This window comes from Tachypleus tridentatus, chromosome 9 (assembly GCF_004210375.1).
Source record: "Tachypleus tridentatus isolate NWPU-2018 chromosome 9, ASM421037v1, whole genome shotgun sequence".
Taxonomy (NCBI): Eukaryota; Metazoa; Arthropoda; class Merostomata; order Xiphosura; family Limulidae; genus Tachypleus; species Tachypleus tridentatus.
The window spans coordinates 126,741,708-126,765,434 of NC_134833.1; the positions used below are offsets into that span (position 1 = coordinate 126,741,708).

At 34.8% G+C, this 23,727-nt stretch overlaps 1 protein-coding gene across 1 annotated transcript; it reads left to right on the top strand.

Moving 5' to 3' along the window:
* Positions 1-2,300: 2,300 nt before the first annotated feature.
* On the top strand, positions 2,301-23,205 carry crim (QVR superfamily protein crim). The gene is made up of 4 exons (XM_076457112.1): positions 2,301-2,460; positions 5,871-6,014; positions 7,064-7,217; positions 21,268-23,205. The coding sequence occupies exons 1-4, from the start codon at positions 2,409-2,411 to the stop codon at positions 21,407-21,409; spliced, it is 492 nt and encodes a 163-aa protein (XP_076313227.1). The 5' UTR covers positions 2,301-2,408; the 3' UTR covers positions 21,410-23,205.
* Positions 23,206-23,727: the final 522 nt, after the last annotated feature.

Sequence of the window (23,727 nt, forward strand, 5' to 3'; positions counted from 1 at the left end):
GTGAATAAATCGTCAAGAACATCGCTCTTTAATTTTATGGCGATTTATTGACGGGGAAAAAAGTCGTGTTGGTAAACACAAAGTAAATAGGCAATTCATATGCACTTTCATTGTTCAGTTGATAGTATTTCTTCGTGACATTTATTTTCTTACTATACTTGTTCGCTGTATTATTCAGATAATTTCAATTTGGCCAGCTAAAGATATCAAACGCTAATTCTTTCAACTAGATGCGATATGTTACTGCAATGTTCTCTAGAACGAAACAGATATCATTTAAAAAATACCCCTCCGTGGACTCAGCAGAAAGCCCGATGTGGCTTTGCTGTAAGAAAATACACACACACATAAAAAAGAAGAAAAAATTTCAACAATTTTCTGAGCCATGTGTTGATGCTATTACAAGAGGAAAACTAAATAACAAAAAAAGTCTATGTCATTAAATTATGATTGTTTTGAATTTCGCGCAAAGCTACTCGAGGGCTATCTGTGCTAGTCGTCCCTAATTTATCAGTGTAAGACTAGAGGGAAGGCAGTTAGTCATCACCCCCCACTAACAACCCTTGGGCTACTCTTTTACCAACGAATAGTGGGGATCAACTGTAACTTAAAAGCCCCCACGGCTGAAAGGTCAAGCATGTTTGGTGTGACGAGGATTCGAACCCGCGACCCTCGGATTACGAGTCGAGTGCCTTAGCCATCTGTCCACGCTAGGCCTTATGTATGTGTTGTACTGTTGCAATGTGTTAGAAGGAAAGTAAATAGGATTGTGGACTGTATCCTTAGGAATGCTGAATGTACGTTAAAGGATGTTAACATTTCTACGTACAGAACCCAAGTTAAGCTTCGTTTGGAGTATCGTATCGTATATTGGGCTCCTTAATTTAATAAGGACCTCGAGTTGTTAGAAAGGTTTCAAAGGAGTGCTAATATAGTTATTCCTCAAATTGGATATTTGTCATATGAGAACAAGTTAAAGTCCTCAAAGTAATTTTTCATTCAGTGAAGAAAGGTTAGTGAGGACCAGAATTAAGATAAACTTGGTGAATTTCGAACAAAAGCAGACAAATTTGAATATAATTTAATATATAGGTCTTTTTATAACAGCGTTGTGTGATATTTGGAAATCGTGATTAGCGTGGAAAGGTATTTTTTAAAGTCACATAGATAAGAGAAAACTGCAGTCAGAAGATTGGTCCTCTTTACACAGGACTAAGAGGTTTATAGATAATTAGTGGAACACAGATTGCTGTTACATAACCCCTATTATAACTTCTTGCATGAAAGAGTATAGGGCAGCAAAACTGGACCATGATGATTTGAACAGTCTAAGCACTTTAAGACTTATTGAAGTGGTCTCCGTATGGTGCCATGACACTTGTTAACAAGCCCAGGTATTGCAAGATACTGGTTTGAATCATTCATAGCCAATAAAAGTAGTAAGATGTGGACAGTGAATGAAGCATGCTGCAATTTTCTACATCATCAAGTGGAGTAGTCAGTGTCTTATGTCAATTCTGAAAGTCTTTGAAGTAGTCAGATGAGATCTACATATAATTTGAACAACCAAATATGTTTAGCTCCATCATTTCTGAAGGAAATCACATTCGAAGATCACAGTTGCCATCCATTTGTTATATGAAACTGTAACACAATTTTTACCTAATTTAATATGGCTCGGCATGGCCAGATGGCTAAGACACACGACTTGTAATCCGAGGGTCGCAGGTTTGAATCCCCGTCGTACCAAACATGGTCGCCCTTTTAGCCTGGGGTCGTTATAATGTGGTAGCCAATCCCACTATTTGTTGGTAAAAGAGTAGTCCAAGAGTTGGTAGTGGGTAGTGATGACTAGCTGCCTTCCCTCTAGTCTTACACTGCTAAATTAGGGACGGCTAGCTCAGATAGCCCTCGTGTGACTTTGCACGAAATTCAAACCAAACAAAACAAACAACAGTATACTGCCTGCAAGGGTTAAGAAGGTAGTCAACCAAAACACCAAAATCTTTTTCTTTCATAACACTGTCACAAAACAAATTAAGTAATGCTGCAAAATGGGGTTTAATACTTGTGGTGGGCACAGCCCAAATAGCCTACTGTGTAATATTTACCTGGTTTTTTGAAAAGTAGCTTTAAGAAACAAATAATTTTAGTGACACACACACTATATCATTTGATTACATTATTTTATCAGAAGTACAAAACAGACTCTAGATAAGAAAAAGCTCTACTCTTTTCGAAAATTTAGGTTTAAAACTACTTTATGATATTAACATTCGACCCCCTAACAATGAATTGGACATAAAGCTATCCGGTAACCGTTGGTTTTTCCATACGGGTGTTTACTAATAGGCGTTATTAACATTACGAGTAGGACTAACTGATTATAAAAAAAATAACTGAGCAGTATGATTTTCTTATACCTTATTTTATTATTATTTTGTTTTCTTAGTAAAAGAGGTAGGTTGTAGTGAAATAATATGTAAAATTATGTGATATTGACAGTAACTGAGTAAGCAAGATTTGAACGTGTGGGTTGCCCAAGTTTAATTTAATTTAAAGTTTCAAGTGTAATCAGGTCTAGAAATTGCGTGTATTCTGCAGTCTGTGAAAGCACTAACGTAGTAGTAGTAGTAAGTGAGTTGATGTTGAGGTATTGAAAGGAATTAAAATTTAAGGAAGAATCTTTATTTCTAAATAAGTATATGAAAAGAATATCAATACTAATGAAACTGTGGATGCGTTTGTAAGTGCAATTAATGACAATAATTAAAAATATTCTGATTAAGAATTTTTTTATTGCAATGAGTATATGAACTAAACCTTTAATAAATAAGCAACACCCAAGCTTATAAAAACGTGAAGATAATTTGTAAAATGGAGTGAACTGAGGTATATGTAGAGAAAAATGAAAATATGGATTTTGTTTTACATAAAATTACAAGGAATGATCTTAATTGTAATATTAAGGTTATATGTATAGTTCTCTTTTATTACATGTTGTAATATTTAAGAAAAACAGGAATAAAAATAAGTGGCTTACTTTACAAATAATCACTACCCTCCCTTAAGTTATTAAATCTCTCTCTCTGAGTTTGTTTCTCTGATTTCTTCCATTTTTGGTTTTTCATTTTTACTAACCTCATGTTTGTGATCTTTACTAGTTCCATTATTGCTACTGATTACAAATATTAAATTTTACTTTTATCATTAATTCATATTGTTGCTTACTTTCTGCTGTCACTGTCCAAATATTGACCTCTGGAGATGTAAATGTGTGGTGCACAATATGAAATTTGATAGCTTGGTTCAACTTAAGGTAGTTTCATTTGTTTGGTTTCACATGATAGCACTTGCAAATAGTTATGGTCAGAAGAAAGCTAAACACCAGCCAAGCAACTGCTGAACACCATCAAGACCTTTCTATTGTGTGAAGGTACAAGAACATCAGATGGATTTTAGAGAATCTTAGCCTCGTAATTTCTGTCTAGCAATAACAAATCCATTATTGGTTCCACGTTGAGGATTTGCATACCTACCTTTGTAATCTTGACGATGTTGAGGTTGTTAGTTATATAACATAGCAGCTTGTTACTTTCATTAGTTGCCTACGCTGTTCTCGTGGCACTGAGCAAACTTTGTCATCTACTAAATTTGGGCACTAGGAGTAGCTTATAGGATAATGAAGTTATTAAAAATTAAGTTCAGATAAAGAAGTACCACAAGTGATAGATCAGTAAGAAAAATAATGTATGTAAAAGTAGAAGTTATTGTTTATTATTTGGTTGGTGCCAAAAATTCGATACATTAATATATTATTTAAACTTGTCAATAGTTACGTACATAGAGATGTAAGTAATAGTATCAGTTAATAAGTGTTGTTAGTAACTTATAAACTGAAATAGCTTAACTTTAGTTAAACTAGCTGATGCTTCCATTAAAGACAGTAGAAAGGCAGGAACTGGTGAGGAGCAACATAAGGATGTCTGATCAGTACACTGCCCTCTTTTTGTCATTCCCTGAAGGTACACATCAGGTTTATTGACAATTTATACAGTGGTTCACCAGGTATAAGTGGACACACTTGCACAGACATTTGTCAAATAATTGTTTAGAAATACAACTATTTGGTGGGTGGACTGGAAATAGAGAATAGAGGTTAGTCAACTTCAGTATAGTTAGAAATAGCTGAGGGTAAGTAAGGAAGAATGTATAGGGTGTGACACATTACCAAAGTGGGTTACGTTTGAAAAAACTAATCTTGATTATAGTTTTCTGAGATTTAATAAGATGCTCTATGTTACTCTTCCAAAGTTTGCTAACTTAATGATAAGTTAGAGATAGGTTTGGAAAATATTAAGCTTTCAGAGGATATAAAAAACATTAAATTAAGAGTAGAAACTAAGGAAACAATGCAATAAAAACATTTAAGGCTATAGGAGACAGGTTCAGTTAGCATTGCAGTACTAATCTCTGATGAATTTGAATCTTTGGGTGCTTACAATGAAATGAGAGGAGGTTTACATATTGAGGGGACTCAGTTGAATATATGAATGAAGTTACTTATTGTATAAAGCATTGACAGAATACGAGTAGAATTTGCTTATAAGCTCCTAAATTATAGAACATTACAGAGCATGTTGACAGTTTATTTGCTGGTACTAAAGAACATTATCTGTTTTTGTAGTTCATGTTGGACCAAAGGATATCACCATTTGTGAATCAGAGCTGCTTAAATCGTATAATGAACTCTTGGGTTTAGGAATAGTTATACGTGTGTGGCCCTTTCAACGGTGTTCCTTGAGTTAGATATGATAATGAATTTCTTAGCAGGAAACAAGGTTTAAATAAAAGGTTATCTCAAATTTATTAGGAACAATAAGTGGGCTAATTGGACCTGTGAGACAATTTTAAGAGTAAGGGTAAAATTATATGACTGGTTCTAGTTATTGTTTGTTTGTTTTTTGAATTTCACGCAAAGCTATTCGAGGGCTATCTGCACTAGCTGTTCCTAATTTAGCAGTGTAAGACTAGAGGGAAGGCAGCTAGTTATCACCACCCACTGCCAACTCTTGGGCTATTCTTTTACCAATGAATAGTGGGATTGACCGTCACATTATAACGTCCCCACGGCTGGGAGGGCGAGCATGTTTGGTGTGATTGGAATTCGAACCCACGACCCTCAGATTACGAGTCGAACACCTTAACACATTTAACCATGCTGGACCTTGGTTCTAGTTAAGCAGGATAAATGCATGGGTTTAGAGGATGGTGTATTAAATGTTGTTTATACTAAAGTTGCTTGGTTGTGAAGAAGCTCAGATAATTGTGGAAATAAACAAATTGATAGGTTAGCTGTAGAGACAAAAGCTTGGTAATAAAGTGTAAATTAAATAATGGTTTTAAATATTAGCTTAATTTCTATTATTCTAATTTTAGGAGTGTTAGGAACAAAATGGTTGAGTTCAGGAGTCTCATTGAAATGGAAGACTGTGATATTCTGGAGATAACCGAAACTTGGTCAGGGTTGGAAAATATTGATAATGGGAATTATTTTAAAATCCTAGGCTATTAAATAGTAATAGAATTTTTAGAAAATGGAATAGAGGGGGGTTGATTGATATGAGAAAACTAAGCAAAATGATATAAGTGTATTGGAAATTTAATGGATGTTGATGGTAAGGTTTTTGTTGAGTACTACAAGATGGCTGAGTTTATTCATATTTTTACTATTTTTACAACAGAAATGATGATATTAATAATATTTCTGACTCAATATTCTGTGGTAGATTTTGGAAATTGCACGAATAACTTGGGTATTAATACCGTGGTGGTAAGTAGGCTTACCTAATCAACACCTGATTTTGCAGCTCAGGCCACAGAACTGTGGTGTTATAGCTGTGTTAGTCACCAACCTGGATGTGGAGAATTAACTGTAGATTGGAGAATTCATCATGCCATAACTTGCCCACGAGATGATGATACATGTGTGAAGATTACAGAAACAAAAGGAGGTATTGATTTATCAATAATTTAAGATACATGTTGGGTTCCTGTATGCAATAGTTAAAAATGTTTCATGGGTCTCGACCTTGACTTTGAAGACACTATCAAGTGGTTGCTAGCTACTTTTCGACACTAGCAAATTTGGAAATAGTAATTCCTTTTAAATTAAATTTTACTGTATGATAATTAATTATTTTATGTTTTAAATGTTAATAAATATGTATGTATTCTATTTATATGTGAAACTTTTCTGTGTTGTTCTTTTTTTGTCACCGTGCAGAAAGCCTAGTTGCTTTGTGCTATAAAATGCCGAACCCACCTACCCATTTATTGAAACTATTTATAAATTGATATCAAAACTTGTTTAAATTACATATAACAATACTTTTATTTTAACTATTTCATAAAAGTTAAAAGATACTTTGAACATGTGTATGAAAACCAGGAGCACATAGTTCAGTAAAGTCTACATTACCCAATTAGTGATGACCACTCTACACTAAAAAAAAATTAAAAATAATTGTTCAAAGTCTGAGTTTGAATGCTGAAAACTGGAAAAGCATTAAAAACCAATAGATCTAACATTTGTTTTAATCATTGATAAATTGAGAGGAATGTGAAAAGAAACAAATTATATTTTTATTAACTCCAAAGAACACACATTGACACTATTCCTGACAAGAGACCAGATGGTGTAAATCTCACCAGGTAACTCATGCTCTGCTTTGGTAACTGATTACAATCCCACTATTCTCATTTTCTGACAGTTGGTACTGGCAATGTTTTTAGTGCCCTTTAAGCTTTACAGGCAAAACTAAACAACAACTTGTTAGTTTGCTAGTGTTAATTTCAAGCCTCGTTTCATTGTTGGATCAAAAACAGAACTATAGGTATGGGAAATAGTATTATAATCTTAGAAAATGATGTGTTCATCAGAACTTGTTTGTTTAGCCAAGTATGTTTGAGAAAGTTAAGGTTAAAAGATTGTGATCATTAATTTTGTTCTATGGATAAGTAAAAAATTTACTTAATGAGTTTATAATATTTTGTTTTGAAGCTGAGAAATTAATTACGAGAGACTGTTTGTCAAACTTGGTTGGTCTGAGGAGGGACATTCCAGCTGACACTTATGAAGGATGTCGTCCTGCAGCAGAGCACCCTAAACTCGCAGTCTATGTACAAAATAATATCAAAGAATTAGAAATCAAAAGGTAAGTAGAAGTTTATTAATGAAAAGATTATAATTAATAGTGTCAATATTTTACATGTATGTATGTACATGTGTATATATATTTGCTACTGACATAAATAAAACTGAAAAGTTTAAAAGACTTGCTTAAAGATCCAAAACTCTGAAACTGATTTAGTATTACATAAATGATACATTAAATAGAACAGCAGTATAAAAACAAGAAAACAATTAAAATGCAGGAGAGAAGGGAAAATGTTAAATTTGTTTGAATGTTTTTAAAGACTATAACTGTAGAAACAAACTGGGAGGAGAGATGATAAAAGGTAATTTTATTTAGATAAGTCTCATTTAAAAAACTTACTTCTGCACTGAGTTATTCAAATCTTATGATGATTGCTATTATCCTTTATGTGGAAAGTTTTATTATAAAAAGGTATTAAATTAATAATTTGAAATTGTATGGATATCAGTGAAACATCAAGACTTGACAAAATTTATATAGTTGTGGTATTTCACCATGCCTTGCAATGTTGATACTCTGAGTATTCACCTAATTTTCAAAGGTTTGAGTAACCTCTGTTTATGCACTTGTTAAAAGCACAACATTATTGCACTACTTCAAACATTTGAATTAGTTATCAATGCTTTTACACAAGTTAAAATAATTTTCAGAGTTTAACAAAACATTAAATATGTAAACAAAATTTTAGGAAATTACAAAGCAAGTCTATTTAGAACTCAACAATGCTAAATGTACATGCATTTTCTGAAAAATATAAATATTTGACATTATTTATTGGCTTAAAAATTTACTCAGTACTAAAAAAATTGGCTTTCACAATTCATTTTAATAGTATAGCATGATATGAAAATTATAATATAAAAATTCTTGAAGTGGTTGTTAAATTTTAACAACATACACATATGAGTCACACTTAGTAGACCTTGCATCTATGCATATATTTTTTATTCTTCTTTTTCATATTCACTTACAATGGATGGATAGACATCCCAAATTATGTTATTATACAAGTAGAATGCACTGAAATTTAACAAAATAGACAGAGTTGTGGTATTTCAAGCTATGGTCTAAAAACAAGGGATATTGAATTCTTATTGGAAAATTGTTTACAAAACTTCCTCGTATAGAGTTTTAAACATTTCCACCTTCAGGAACATAAATTTCTAACTGGCTGAATGATTATACCCTGCAGAGAGCTGTGTAGAGATGACTATATTAAAAGATTGGCTTAATTAAGTGTAACTGTGAAGAAAGTCATTAATTTTCTCAAATTATATTATTGTAAGATAACAGAATGATCAGAAATTAGTTTTCATGAAATATAATGTTGTCCCCTGGTAGTTTGCAACAGTAGTAGTCATATAAAATTTTGAAAGAATAAATAATATGGCTAGTTAATTTTGGTTTTAATCCTAAAATTGTGAGTTGATTGTGCATAAATTGCTGTGGTTTGTTGGCAACCTTGAACAAGAGAAAATCTGCTATACCAGTTTCTCACATAAAACTTTTGCATCATTTAAGGGTTATGTCTATTGTTTGGAGAAATGCATGGGTACTCATATTGTTGATGAAAAGTTCCCAAAGCAAGGCTATTTTTTCATTCCATTTTGACCTGGTTTTACACTGTAAGAATAGTTTTCAAATTGTTCATGACATCAAAGATGGTCTCTGCTCATTGTAGAAACAACAATAACAATTTTTCAACTGTATGTTATGATTTGTTGGTTGAGGTTTGATCAATCCTATCTAAGTCTGTCAACCACTGAATGCTCTAAAATGACAAAAGTGTTTACAACTAGAACAAAGTATCTTATTAGTGCTATTCCATCTGCTTCATGGTATTTTTGTACTCTTTTGATTGTTTTCTAAATTTTTGGACAACCTGTTTTTCTGGTCACATTAACTTCAACAGGAATCTCATTATTACTGCATCCACATTATTTTCATTTCTGGCAAACATTGCACTTTCCAACCTTACACTTGCAAATGAGATGACTTTGGATATTCTCTAATTATATATTGACTAATTTAATGCTGAAAAGGGGTGTGCTAAAGGTAAATTCAAGATTTGCAGTTGGTGCCACTAATGATGATACTTGGCATCCAGTAATAGGCTGTCAGTACTGCTACTAGTTTATAGTATATTATATATTGAAAATAATATCTGTTATCACATGTCCCATCTTTGGAGTTTTGACTAAACACCTCCTCTTGTTACTTCAGCCTTGCATTTTACAGAATTATAAATGTCTGATGTGGTAGTTTTGAGGTTATTATTCATTTGATGAGTGAATCTCACTGTGAAAATTGACAATAGTGTGACACATGGGAAACTGGCTTTCATGCCCTGGAAGAGTACTTGAATGTGCTGATGTGACTGATTGCTTGTTAGGTAGGTGCTGAGTGATTAACCATTAGCATGCAGATAGGTCAAACTATGCATGTCATGACCTTTTAGTGAGTTACATTCAAAATTTAACTAAACTACTTAATTATCATGGTATATGAACAAACCTGATATCAAATGATAGATAATAAATTAAATTGTAATGCTATACAAGTTTTAATTCTGTAAGGAAATATTTAAAAAGTGACCTCAAATTCCCCTAGTGTGAGAATTTGGTTATTTGTTCTTGATGAAATTATAAGTAGGTTGCCAGAGCTGAATACTAGGCTTTGGTTAATAAGTAAGATTGACTGTTTGGACTTGTCGGATCAGTTTACTGGGAGAGGGTAGCTTTTTTGGAATGGATGGTTTACATTTAAATATAGTTAGGCTGGTTTGTTTGCAAGGCTATTAATTCAACTTTGAGGGAAGTTTTAAACTAGTACTAGACAGTAGTGAGGGCCAGGAAAAACCAAATGGAAAAAGAATAAGAGGCAGAAATAAAATTCAACATAGGAAAGGAGCACAAAAGTAGTAATAAGAATAGGCTGAATTGTTTCTCTTGTAATGCTAGAAGTATATGAAGTAAAATAGATGACTTTATAGAATACTGGTAGGAATGGAGTGTTTTGATATAATGGGGAATAACTGAAACATGGTGTGTTGATTCTGTGCATGATTCTGATGATAGAAACTTCTTAGAAACACAGACCATTGGGTGAAACTAGGATATTTAATGATAAACCCTGCAGTGAGATTAAAATTTCATCTTTTAATGAGGTCATAAGTATGAGTGATTTTAATTTTAGGCATATAGATTGGAAAATGTTAGAGTCAAACAATGAGAGAGAGGTTTTGTAAACAATTCAATATATTTTTCTTTACCAGTTGGTCAAAAACCTACTGGAAACAATGCTATTTTAAATTTATTATTAAGTCCTAATATAGAAATGGTTCAGAGGGTGGAAATTGGGGAATAGCTGGATGCAAGTAATCATTGCTTTATTGGATTTGATATTTTACTGCATATGGAGATGAGGAATAATGACACTCAGTTACAATGTTTAAAAAAGCTAATTTTAAAGGGATGCGATAAGAATTTTCTGTCATGAATTGGGAGCTTAGTTACTTGAAGATGCTGATGAGATGCAGAAAATGTTTACATATTGAAGATTAATGTATTCCTTGTAGAAAGAAAGGGGTGATTGCAAGTAAAAACCAACTAAGCTCATAAAGGGTAACAGGATAAATTTAAATAAAAGCACAAAGTTTAAGAAATTAAAATTGAATTGTATGACAGAAGATTTAGGCTATTATAGAATGTCAAGAAAGGTGGTCAAACAGGAAATTAGGACATCAGAAAGTATGTAGGAAAAAAGATTGGCTGAAAATGTAAAAATTAACAATAAGAATTTCTTTTGAATACATTAACAGTAAACAAAATGTTAAGATGGGGGTAGGACCTTTTGAAGGATGATAAAGGAAGGCTTGTATCTGATAATTGAGATTAAATTGTGATTTTTTTACATATGAAGGTTTTAGCAATATTCCTTATCTTGAACTGTTAGATGGAAACATCATCACATTAATCCCAAGCTTGTTAAAAGAAAGTGATAAGTTAGAGTGATAAAGCTCCTAGGCCAGATACTATTTCTCCAAGGGTTTTGAAAGAGGTTAAGGATTGGATATGTGAGCCACTTGCTACTATTTTTTTTTTTGTCAGTTCTTGAATAGTGGGCAGGTGTCAGAGGATTGGTAGATGTCTAATGCTACATCAAGGCTTAATTTTAGTACCTGTTCAGAGTGGGACTACTTGAATGGTGCCTGGGATAGAGGAGGGTGTCATACAAGAAGCAGTTAAGACAGTGTTTCCCAAATTTTTGCCACAGCACCCTCTTCAGCAAACTGTTGCCACTAATTCCCACTCCTAATAAATTTTTAATATAATTACCGAGAGTAGTGACAAAAGAGGTATGCTCATTAAATGAGCTAAAAGCATCGCTTGCCACAAGTACACCCACACAAGTTTTATTTAAGACAGGCTGAAAGAAAAAAAAACTTATTTCTTATGATTTATTATTAACAAATATAAATTTGAAACTCTTAAAACTTTCATGTACCCTATCCCCTCAGAGTTAGTGCCCCTCTTCTGATTTTTAAAAATGCACACTAGGGGACAGTACAACCTAGGCTGGAAAACATTAAATTGTTTTCTCATGAAAGAACAATTAAAGGGATCTGATTGAGGTATTTAAGATTTTTAAGAGAATTGACAATGTTGATCCATCATTTATTTTCATCCTAACTGGTGAGAGTACTAGGACTAGAGAAAACAAATGTAAATTAGTGCAGTTTTATTTTTGTGGATTACAACTATTACAAATCCTCCTTTAGTGACCTAAACTCTCCTAACTTTGACACACAATGCCAACAACATGTTACATATGTACAAATCAATTTTCCTTCACACCACATTTCCTCAGTAACATAACAGTAACAGCCACTCCTTTACATTATTTTCATCAGTGACATACCATTCCCTAGTCTGACAATTCACAATATGCTGATGACATTGCTATCTGGAGCATTTCTAGAAACCTGCTTATGGCCATGTCTTGCATTCAGAAATCACTAAATGCTATCATGAGCTGGAGCAACATGTGGAGAGTGGTTTTAAAACCCCACAAAAACACAAGCAATTATTTTTTACAGGAAAACGCTAAAAAAGTAAACATCTCACTTGACAACTTGCCTGTTAACATGAGCAAGCACATTAAATCCCTTGGCATCACATTCAACATCAGCTTAACATGGAAAAACTATGTCAACAACACGCATTTATCCATCCAAAAATGTATTTCACATTTGTTGACCATAGCTAGCAAGCACTCTAGTTGCTCACCTGAAACCATCATTAAAATATACAAGGCATACATTTGCCCATTAATAGTATATAGGTGTCAGGCCACATACAACGTGTAACAACACACTACAGAAGATTCAAATACAACAAAATAAAATACTAAGAGCAGCAAACCGACTACCAACATGCACATCTGTCAACTGTGTACACAAAATTAATAATCTACCCACCCTTAGGAATAAGCTAACTAAAATATCATACAAATATTACTCAAAAGCAGAACATAGAAATGAACTAACTGCATCATTATACTAATTAGCCAGCACTCCTACAAAATACACCTCACCATACAATATACTTTGAGAGTCACAAATCACTCAATAAAACACAACATAAATAAGATATATTTGTTTTCTTTTTCAGCTCTGAACACAGGACAGGCAGAATATTTGGCACCTGTCCTGTGAAATTGGGATATTCCCATTTCCCCCATCCCCCAACAAATTCTGAGGCACTTGGATTTATAGATCCCAGCCACTCTGTGGCCGTGATCATGGGATGTTTTACAGATTCTAGCGGGGTTGGTCTGCAGCTTCTTTCCTGACTGCAGGCTCTGGAGTTGTCCACTTACTTTTTGCTGCCTTTGTTTCACTCAGCGTTCTCACTTGTCATTTTCATACTGCCCCACCTCACTTCATTGCCTCAAACAAGCCAAATGAAAATATAGTAAAAACCCCCACATACAAATAAATAATTTTCCATGAGCGGTAGAGGAACTACAACGATTCTGAACACCTCTGTTGGGGAGAGAATTTGTCAGACTTCTCTTTTTAAACTAAACATGTGCCAGGGTTTTGTTCATTCATTTTTGTGGAGGCAAGAAGTTTAGGTGAGCTCGAGTTTAAGAGAAAGCTTGATAGCTAACTGAATTATATGGGTTGACTTTCAGTTGTATTCATTTGTTTAATAGTTTTAGTTTAGATAATGGAACAGTCTAGATGGACCAGTGGGTTCCTTGTTGTCCCTAAACATTATCTCAAGTAGAAAAAAACTATATTAAAAATTGTGGAAAAGATAATTTCAGCTTGATTTATCAAGAATTGTCAGTTAAATGATACAAGAATATAAAAGTGTTATTTATTTATATATATTACAAATAATTTGCTAAATTCTGTAAGAAATAATACATTAAAATACAATAATTTAGTTTAAAATTATTGAAATTATGTTTCAATGTATTTTTTTCTGTTTATGACTACAAAATAGATTACCTCCTAGTGGCACAGCAGTATGTCTGTGTACTTACACTGCTAAAAACCTGGTCTCAATATCTGTGGTGGGCAGAGCACAGATAGCCCAGTGTGTAGCTTTGTGCTTAAATAGATTTGCCATTATAAGTTATACAAGTGATTTGCTACCTGTATTCAGGTTATTCTTTTTTCAACACTAATAAATTTATGCCTTTTGTCAAGAAAACTGTAATAATGGAACAGGCCTCATCTGATTCCTATACATGGTGAGGGGACCTCCCAGGGAAGGTTCTGTTCTATCTGGTTACCTTCTCTGGGATCTAAACATCCACCCACGTGTTTGCCGTGCGTGGCGACCCGTGAAGGGGAGGAGAGGATCCTGGTGGTTGAGGGGTCCAACCCTAACACACCACTTTGGCCTCGAATTCCTGTAGACGGGCGGCCTTTGGGTGACACCCCTTGGGTCAATCGGCTGGTCCACTTGGGCTAGAGTCAGCCAAGTACCAGTGTTGGAAGTTCTCAACGGGTGTTGTGGACATTGTGCCTGATGCTGGTGTTTGGGTATAGTGCTCACGAAACCCTGGCGTTGCTGCATTGTCCTTGCACGACTTTGTAGTGTGTCCCCTTGTAGGGCTCCATGGTGGGTGGGGTCAGTGGGTATCAAAATTTTTCCTTTTTCCTATGGATCCTCCAAAAAATTTAAATAAAATTGTAAAAAAACAGTCAATGGGTAAGCGACCACGTCTTTAATACTCAGAACAGCAATCTTCAACATCAGTAACACACGTACCTCATTTTCTTATATTACATTCTCTTTCGAAAACCTTTAGGGCAAATGTCCCCTTTTTTTATTCAAAAGGGACTAGAGGGACTTGCTGGCTCTCCAAAGTCAGTAAAGAAACTTCGATCTGGTGACATATTGGTTGAAACATCCACATCCCAACACAGTGAACTCCTCTTGAATTCAAAGGCAATTGGGGATATACCTATTGAGGTTACACCCCATGCTACCTTGAATTCTTCACGAGGAGTTATTGTTGAAAAGGATTTGAAGAACGTTCCCGAGTCAGTTTCTGCAGTGAGGCGCATCTCCACTCGCAAAGATGGAGTTACACTGCCAACAAATACCCTTGTTTTAACATTTACTTCACCACATGCATCTGCCACCATCAAGGCAGGTTATCTCATTTGCAGGGTTCGCCATACATACCAAACCCTCTTGATGTTTCCAATGTCAGAGATTCGCCACTCAAAGACATCTTGTCGTGGTTCCCTGACATGTGCTCGTTGTGGAGGCAAGGACCACGGTGCCTATGACTGTGACATGAACCCACATTGCGTAAACTGCAATGGTTCTCACCCCTCTTACTTTCATTCTTGCCCAAAATGGTTGGAGGAAAAAGAGGTGCAGCGTTTGAAAATGACACAAAACATTAGTTATCCTGAGGCTTGGAAATTGCTGTCCACAACTCCATCTCGGACATATGCTGCTGCACTTCATACCACAACTACAGTGGGAGTGCAGACAGATCTCTCTGTGCCTCCAAGAGAATCGTTTTCAAAACAAATGAAAAGCCTTTTGACCTCCGTGGTTAAAAAGGTTGATGAATCGACTTTCACATTCATCTCTGTTCCTCCCATACCTTCCAACAAACCTCAAGATCCACGTCCTTCAGTTTCAAATACAGGCATTTCTTCTGATACATCTTTTTCTCCCACCACAAGAGACAAAACAATTATTCGTTCGCGTCCTCAGTCACTGGATTCCCCTTCCAATAACAAAAACCTGCCCACCCGACCCAGAGCAGGATCCATGGAGGTTGATAGACCTCCTCCGACTAAAGACAGTAAAGAAAATGACGTGGTCGTAAACCAAGGGTTCTCCAGCCACTTCACCTACCCATTCTTAAAAATGGCCACCTTGATACAATGGAACTGTCGAAGTTTACGTTCTAATCTGGATGACATCAAAACGCTGATTGCTTCCTACCATCCTGTTTGTCTTTCTTTACAAGAAACATTTCTCAAAACTGCTGATACTGTCTCCATTCGGCAGTTTCCTCTGTACAGAAATGACAGGTTGTGTGATGGTTGAGTACATGGAGGGGTGTCACTGTTGGTTGATCAACACGTGCCCACCCTGTCTTTGTCACTCAACACACCCGTGGAGGCTGTAGCCATCCGTGTTTCCTTGGGTCATACCATCACTGTTTGTTCTCTGTACCTGTCCCCTGGAGAGACATATGGTCAATCAGATCTTGATGCTCTCGTTGAACAGTTGCCATCTCCATTTCTAATCCTAGGGGATTTTAATGGACATCATCCCCTCTGGGGAAGTGCTATTATTGATGGGAGGGGCCGATCTGTAGAGCGGATGCTCTCTGATCACAATCTTTCTCTTTTCGATACTGGTTCTTCGATACTTTTTGTAGATATCCCACACTTTCAAACCGGGTTGCTTTCCAAAGGGCCTGTGCACATGCTAGGTGGGTAAGATGTCAAAGCCAGAAGGAATCTTGGATTAAGTTCACAATCAGCATATCTTCTACCACCAGTTCCAAGATCATATGGGACAGGATTCAAAAGGTTAATGGGCACTACAATTCTGACCCCCTCTCGATCTTACTCTCTGATGGTCAGGAGGTGACTGATGTTCGGAACATCGCTAACACTCTAGGTGAAAGCTTTTGCCGAGTATCTAGCACTTCTGCTTGTTCCTCCACCTTCCTGGCCATCAAGACTCGGGCAGAGCGATCACCTCTTTCCTTTCGAACTGACTGTTTCTTTGACTATAATTGTCCTTTACCCTGGTGGAACTAAAAATGGCCCTTCATCGGTCTGCCAGTGCGACTGTTGGACCTGATGATATTCATTATGACATGCTGCACCATCTATCTCCTGCTTCTCTTGATGTCCTTCTGATTGTTTTCAACCGGATCTGGCAGGAGAATGTTTTTCCTGATGCCTGGTGCCAGGCTATTATTTTACCTTTCTCTAAGCCAGGGAAAGATCCCAAGATTCCTTCAAACTACCGTTCAATTGCTTTGACGAGCTGTCTCTGTAAGATATTAGAAAGGATGGTTAATGCTCGTCTTGTTTGGTTCCTTGAATCAAACAACCTCCTCTCGCCCACCCAGTGTGGGTTCCGTCGACAGCACTCCACCACAGACCACCTAATTCGTCTTGAAACATTTATCAGAGAAGCCTTTCTCAACTGCCAACATCTTGTATCAATATTCTTTGACATAGAGAAGGCTTACGACACAACATGGAGGTATGGTGTTTTGCGAGACCTCCATACATATGGGTTACGTGGCCATCTACCCATGTTTATTAAAAAAATGTTAATGGACAGGAGATTCCAAGTTCGTGTGGGTTCGACACTTTCACGTTCTTTTGTACAGGAACATGGAGTCCCTCAAGGCTGTGTATTGAGTGTTACACTCTTCAGTATAAAGATAAATGCCATCACTGAACAACTCCCTCTCACTGTTGCGAATGGGCTGTATGTCGACGACTTTCACATCTCATGTCAGTCGTCAAACATGAGATATATTGAGTGGCAACTACAAACCGCCCTCAATTGTGTACGGAAGTGAACTCTGATGAACGGCTTTAATTTCTCTCTCTCCAAAACTGTATGCATGCACTTTTGCCGTCGACTGGGTATTCACCCTGATCCTGAACTTCATATCGGTGAAGTTTTGCTGCCAGTGGTCCCGGAGACCAAGTTCTTGGGGCTTATCTTTGATCGTAAACTGACCTTTATACCACACTTAAAGCAGCTTCGGGTCAAATGCACATGAGCACTGAACATCCTCTGTGTTCTCTCTTCTACCAGTTGTGGGGCAGATCGCTGTTCAATGTTAAAGGTATATCGTGCTCTTATTAGATCGAAACTCGATTATGGATCAATGATCTATGGCTCTGCCAGACCCTCGGCCTTAAAGATGCTGGACCCCATTCATCACCAAGGACTTCGACTCTGCACTGGGGCTTTCCGTACCTCTCCAGTTCAAAGTATATACATTGAATCTCATGAACCTTCTCTACACCTTTGCCGTTTGCAACTATCTTTACAATATACTTCGAAACTTCATTCCTTACCAAAGCATCCCACCTGGAAATGTGTTTTCCTTCCTCGGTGGGCAGTACTTTTTCAGAACAGACAATCTGTCATTGCTCCGTTTGGCCTTCTCATCCGGGCGCAATTGGATGAATTGGGTCTCTCCTTGAATAACATTGCAGATTCCACAGGTCAGCCCATCCCACCATGGCTTATTACAGCCCCCAAATGTGACCTTTCTTTCAGTCACCTAAAAAAGGCAGATACTCCAGATTGGAAGTACCATTTTTTATTCAATGAATATCTTTCAAACAATCATTCAGTTCCCATTTATACAGATGGTTCCAAATCAGGTAATTCAGTGGGCTCTGCTATGGTTTGCTATGGGTCAGTAGTTGCACGCAGAATCCCTTCTACAGCTTCTGTGTTCACTGCTGAACTGTATGCCATATCTCTTGCCCTGGATCATAATGCAGCTGAGCAGTACTCCAACTGCACTATTTATACTGATTCACTTAGTTCTATACTTGCCTTGGAATCACTACTTGTTAGCTCGCATCCTATTCTCGCTGATATTCGAAACCGACTGGCCCATTTCTCATTAGCAGCTACTTCAATCCAGTTTTTCTGGATACCAGGCTATGTTGGTATTCGCGGGAACGAGCTTGCAGACATGGCAGCTAAATATGTCTGCTTCAGCACCATCACTCCTATGCCTATTCCGTACATGGACTATGGTGTTGTCTTCAAGGCTCGGCTTTGTGCCAGCTGGCAGTCCACTTAGAGTGAGCAACGCGACAACAAACTTTTTTCAAATCAAACCCAAAATTGGACTTTGGCCATCCAGCTTCCATAAAGTTCGGAAGGAGGAAGTTGTTCTCACTAGGCTACACATAGGTTACAGTTTTTTAACTCATCATTTTCTTTTATCTGGAACTGATGCACCAATGTGTAGTTTGTGTAACACTCAAATCACTATCAGCCACGTTCTATTTTCTTGCCATTGTTACAATTCTCAACGACGGCAATATTTTAAACATATTTTTTCCCAGGGTCAGTCTGTAACATTGGACAGAGTTATTGGTGATGGTGACTCTGTCCACCTTGATAATGTTTTTAATTTTTTAATGGCCATTAATCTTTTTAATCTCATTTAAGTGTTGCATATTTATTCATTACACCTTTATAATTGTGGTTCCTTTTTTACAGTTTTAATCTCTCTCATTCAATTTGACATTGGACAATGGCCAGAACATTAAATAACTCGACACCAGGACTGGAAAGGCCAACTTCAGGTGACTAACGCTACTGTTTGAACTATTCGTTTGAACTACTCGTTAGTCGTCCTGGCGAGTTGTTATTATACTTTTGCTGCATATCATTTCACACTTTTACTACTTTACTTTTTAGTACTGGCCATATTGACTCATAATCTGGAACCAGGACTGGAAAGACCAACTTCAGGTGACTGACGGTGGTTTTTTATACTTACCTGTTAGTCTTCCTGGCAGGTTACGATCATTACCATTCTGCTACAGGTAGTCCTTTACAACTTTGTTGACTGGATGTCACCATTGGTTTTTTCACCATTTTCTGTTTTAAATGCTGATTTGTTTTTATCTTCATTTACTTTTACAAATTTTACTCCATTTACTTGACTTTATCTTTTTACTGGACATTTGGCTACTCATTGTTACAATTTTGCTATGTAATTTTAAAACTTCTATTCTTTTACATTTTGATACTAGTTGCTATGACACATAACCCGGAACCAGGATTGGAAAGACCAACTTCAGGTGACTGTGGTGGTTCTTGAACTTACCTGTTAGTCTTCTTGGCGGGTTATGATCATTACCTTTTTGCTAGAGTAAATACCTTACAACTTCTTATACTCTGCCTTCTATCTTAACATTGTAGACTAGGTGTCAACATTGGTATTATACTTTTTTGTTTTACCTTCATTTCCATTTATGTCTATTACTACATTTATTTTTTTTACATTTTTACCGAATGTCTGGCGCAGATAGCCTCGCTGCTTTGTGCCATAAAACACTAAATCAATCAATCAATCGATATTTATTCTCTGTCAATGTTCCTGCTTTTTAGCTGAATTTGAGCCAATTTGTTGTTTTTAATAAATATAAGAAAAAGATGTTAAGTGTTATCAAATGATATTTCCAGTTTCACAGGAACATGCAGATTCTGTGATTTTCAAATACTTCTGTTGTCTGTGAAATCAGACTGCTTCTCCTATGATTTCGTAGTTATAAAGGCCTTGTTATTTCACAGTCAAACACCTGTTAAAAAAACAGTTTATTGGATTTTAAATATGTTTTGGTTTTTTCCTTCCTCGTAAAGTTCTATTGTTTACTACATGTAGACCTTTGTTTATGTAGCTGAAACATTTGTACGTACTTTTATATACATGCAAACCTGATAAATAAGCATAAAAATAAGGGGGTGGATTTTAATTAACGTCCTAAATCTTCTTCAGATCCAAAACATAATGCTAAAAAATTTCTTTTGCAAAGAAATCATTACAGAACGTAGGATTGGAACATACCATCAGTACATTTAATTTTTTGTAAAGGTAGAGTTGTGTGTGAGAAACATTTTACCTTTGATTGTTTCCATTTGGATTTACTAAGTTAATGGATAACTAGCTCAACACTGTTTGGTAAAAGAGTCACTACCTCTGCCTTTCAAACATCATACCTTTTCATGAAGCCATGAGAGAGAAGTATGACCAGAATCTAGGAAAAATAAAGTATTTTAGACTTGTTACGATAAGATCTTTTAAACAACACATATGCAACTGCTCTATTGTATGACTGTAACTTTGTTTTGTTTCAGTGACTCATGGTGAAAGTAAAAATTATGCAAGATGCACTTTATTTCTTGAACTTCACAAAACTGTTGTAGTATTGTTAGACAGTGAATAAGTTTCAATATCATTTTTTTTTTTTTTTCGTATATTATAAACAATACTGCTTTTGTATACTTCTAAACCTATTTTGTGAGGAATGGGTCAGTAGGTTGTCAATATTTATATATCACAAACCAGCATACAACTTAACATTTACAACTTAACATCCATGGAACATGTAAAAATAAACAGTCCCACATATTTTTTGTTTTATGGTTATTATTACAAAACATAATTTGGCTAACAACGTAATTTCTTATACAGTAAAATATGTACAGTAAAGTGTATTCATAAATAGTAAATTTTATTTTTAAAGAGGAAATAGTTTTGATATTTATGAATACTCAAAAATGACATTGAAAGTGTAAATATTAGATGATTTAGAAGCTTTGATGAAGAATGTGGTGTTGAAATAGAAATGAGTTTAATACAGTTGTTTTGATGAAATGATTATATGCAAAATAAAAAGTAAACAGCTTAGCTTAATTTTAAAATTTTAGTTTTTGTCCACACTACTAAAATTTTAGTATTATTGTTTTTCTTCCCATTTTTCCAGGGACTACTGGAATGAAGTGACCTACTGTTTTTGTAAGTTTGATCAGTGGTGCAATGGTAGTCATTACAATATTGCTGAATTTGCAAATGTACTAATAACATTAATTTCATTGGTCATCCTTCAAAAATGGATGTTTCACTGAATGTTTTCAGCTCATTTTTCCATACTTGAACAATATGTTACTCTCCTGAAAAAGATCTGAAAAAAAACCGTCCATTGTGAATTTGTTTACAATAATAATTGTATGCATCAAGACTTTTTGTTAACTTGTTGAAGAACTGTTGAAACAAATATTGAGATTTTTGTGATTTTGATATAAACAAAACGTATAGGACAGTTTGAGTTGTAAGAAGGTTTAACTTTTGTCTTTCTTTTATTAACCAGCACTTTAAATGTAAACATTAAAAATGGTAGCATGAGACAGATTTTTTTTCCAGACTGGAAATATTGTAGAATTATTCTTGCATATTTTTTTTCACAATGTAAATCAGTGTTCTCTTTTGTTAAATTCATACCTGGAATAAATTATACTATTTAGTTGTTTCAAGTTTGTAGCATGAAAAATATTTAATTAGTTTGTATTTGACATCTTGTTTGCTGATGTATGGGAAAATGTGACAAACTTGTTTTATCTGTATCTGTAGATCTTTCTTGTAAATACTGTTGCATGATTTTATAAGGGCAACTAAAGCATTTGTCAAACTACACATTTACCTGTGTAACTCTTTCATGTGGATTTTAAATGTGTTTTGGATTTTCTTGTATTTCTCTGTGTTATTGTTTACTATGTATAAACTTTTTGAGACTTTATAGAGCTGTTAAATTGTATTTTTTCTTACACTGTGTTTTTCACTCATTATGTCTTCATTAAAACTTTTCTCCAGTTTAATAAAACTGTTATTAATGAGTAACAAACTTACAAACTGTGATGCACTAATAAAATGATATTAATTTTTTATATTTGGTATTACTTTCTCATTTTTAAACAGTCATTTGATTCTCTTTAAATGAATTTGTTTGAGATAAAGAGAGATCTGGAAAAATTGAACTATATACTTTTGTCATGTAGTCAGTGGGCTTCAAGAACCTTGTTATATATAAATTTTAAACGATTTTATCATTGTATATTTATCAATATAGTAGTAGTGGTAGTGTTTTGTAGTTAGCACTTTGGACAGTAATCTACAGATGCTATTTTGTGTAAGTGTTTGAAACATTACAAAAGATTGAGCATGTATCATTAGCTATTTGATTGTGATGTCTTTTAAACATTTGTTTTTATAATTATTGCTAGGTTTACTGTTTGTGAAAAAAGAATGCTGTTTCAAGTAATGATTTAAAATTTGATAAGAGCATTCATTAATCTTCAGTTTTTGATAACTTGAGCAATTTTACTTAAATCTATCAACAGATATATTCTAGATCATGTCCAGAAACTGTACATGTACTATCAGTTTGTTTGTTTTTTAATTGGTCTTATTAGGACTTTCTTATTAGTTTTGTTCTGTGTGATAATCATTTTAAAATGGCTGTAGAGATAAGAAAAACATTCCATTTATCAGGAGCCATTATACATCTGTTGAATCTGAATATATATATATTTTTAACTTTTTCTCATCTGATTTTATTTATAACTGTAAGAATTTAAAAACATTATTCAAGTTTTAATGATAAAAGCAAATGGTGGTGTTAAACAGATTAAAAAGAAATTCTGATATTTTACTTTTTTAATATTTATTCTTTATTTGTTTTGGGTTTTATGAGTACATGTTTTTCAAAGAATTATGGGTTTAATACAGTTAATATTTTAATAATAAATGTATATGATGATATTTGCTATGTACTTCTTAATTTAGACTTGTTGAAGGATTATATTTGTACTGTGTATATTAGAGAACTTGAAACAATCAGAGAAATAAAATATTTACTATTTGTGTATATTTGAGTTTGCATATTTGTTTTCAGAATTAGCAGTAAGCTTGAGAGCATGTCACTATGAAATGTAAGGTTCAATACATGTGGTGGGCTTAGCTGAAATAGCTCCTTCTGCATCTTTGCATTCAATTCAAACAAACTTATCGAATAATACAAACTTTCTACTTGAACTCATGATAAAACTTTCAAAAAATACCATTATGATACAATATGTTATTTCCACTCACATAAAACCTTTTCTGGATTATTACTGCCCTCTCTATGCTTAATGTTTTGCTCGCCGCTAGCTTTAATTCTACCACTTACCTCTCGCATGTTTAATATGGTTCAGCTGTGCATTATCATGTACATCATCCTGAGATAACCTATAGCAGTGTGACATACTCTTATACAGCTAACTCTATTTGAATTATAGCATAATCTTACATTTCAGTTTGGCATTCAAGGGTTTGAACTTGTTGCCAGTACCTTCATTAGAGTTCCTGAGTCACACCATTATATTTTGCCACCAAACTATTCATCATA

Excerpts from the sequence above, each read along its gene's own strand:
- crim (XM_076457112.1), top strand. The coding sequence starts at position 2,409 with ATGATTTTCTTATACCTTATTTTATTATTATTTTGTTTTCTTAGTAAA. Across the intron at positions 2,461-5,870 it reads TTGTTTTCTTAGTAAAAGAG|CTCAGGCCACAGAACTGTGG; the intron begins GTAGGTTGTAGT and ends CTGATTTTGCAG. Across the intron at positions 7,218-21,267 it reads AAAGAATTAGAAATCAAAAG|GGACTACTGGAATGAAGTGA; the intron begins GTAAGTAGAAGT and ends CCATTTTTCCAG.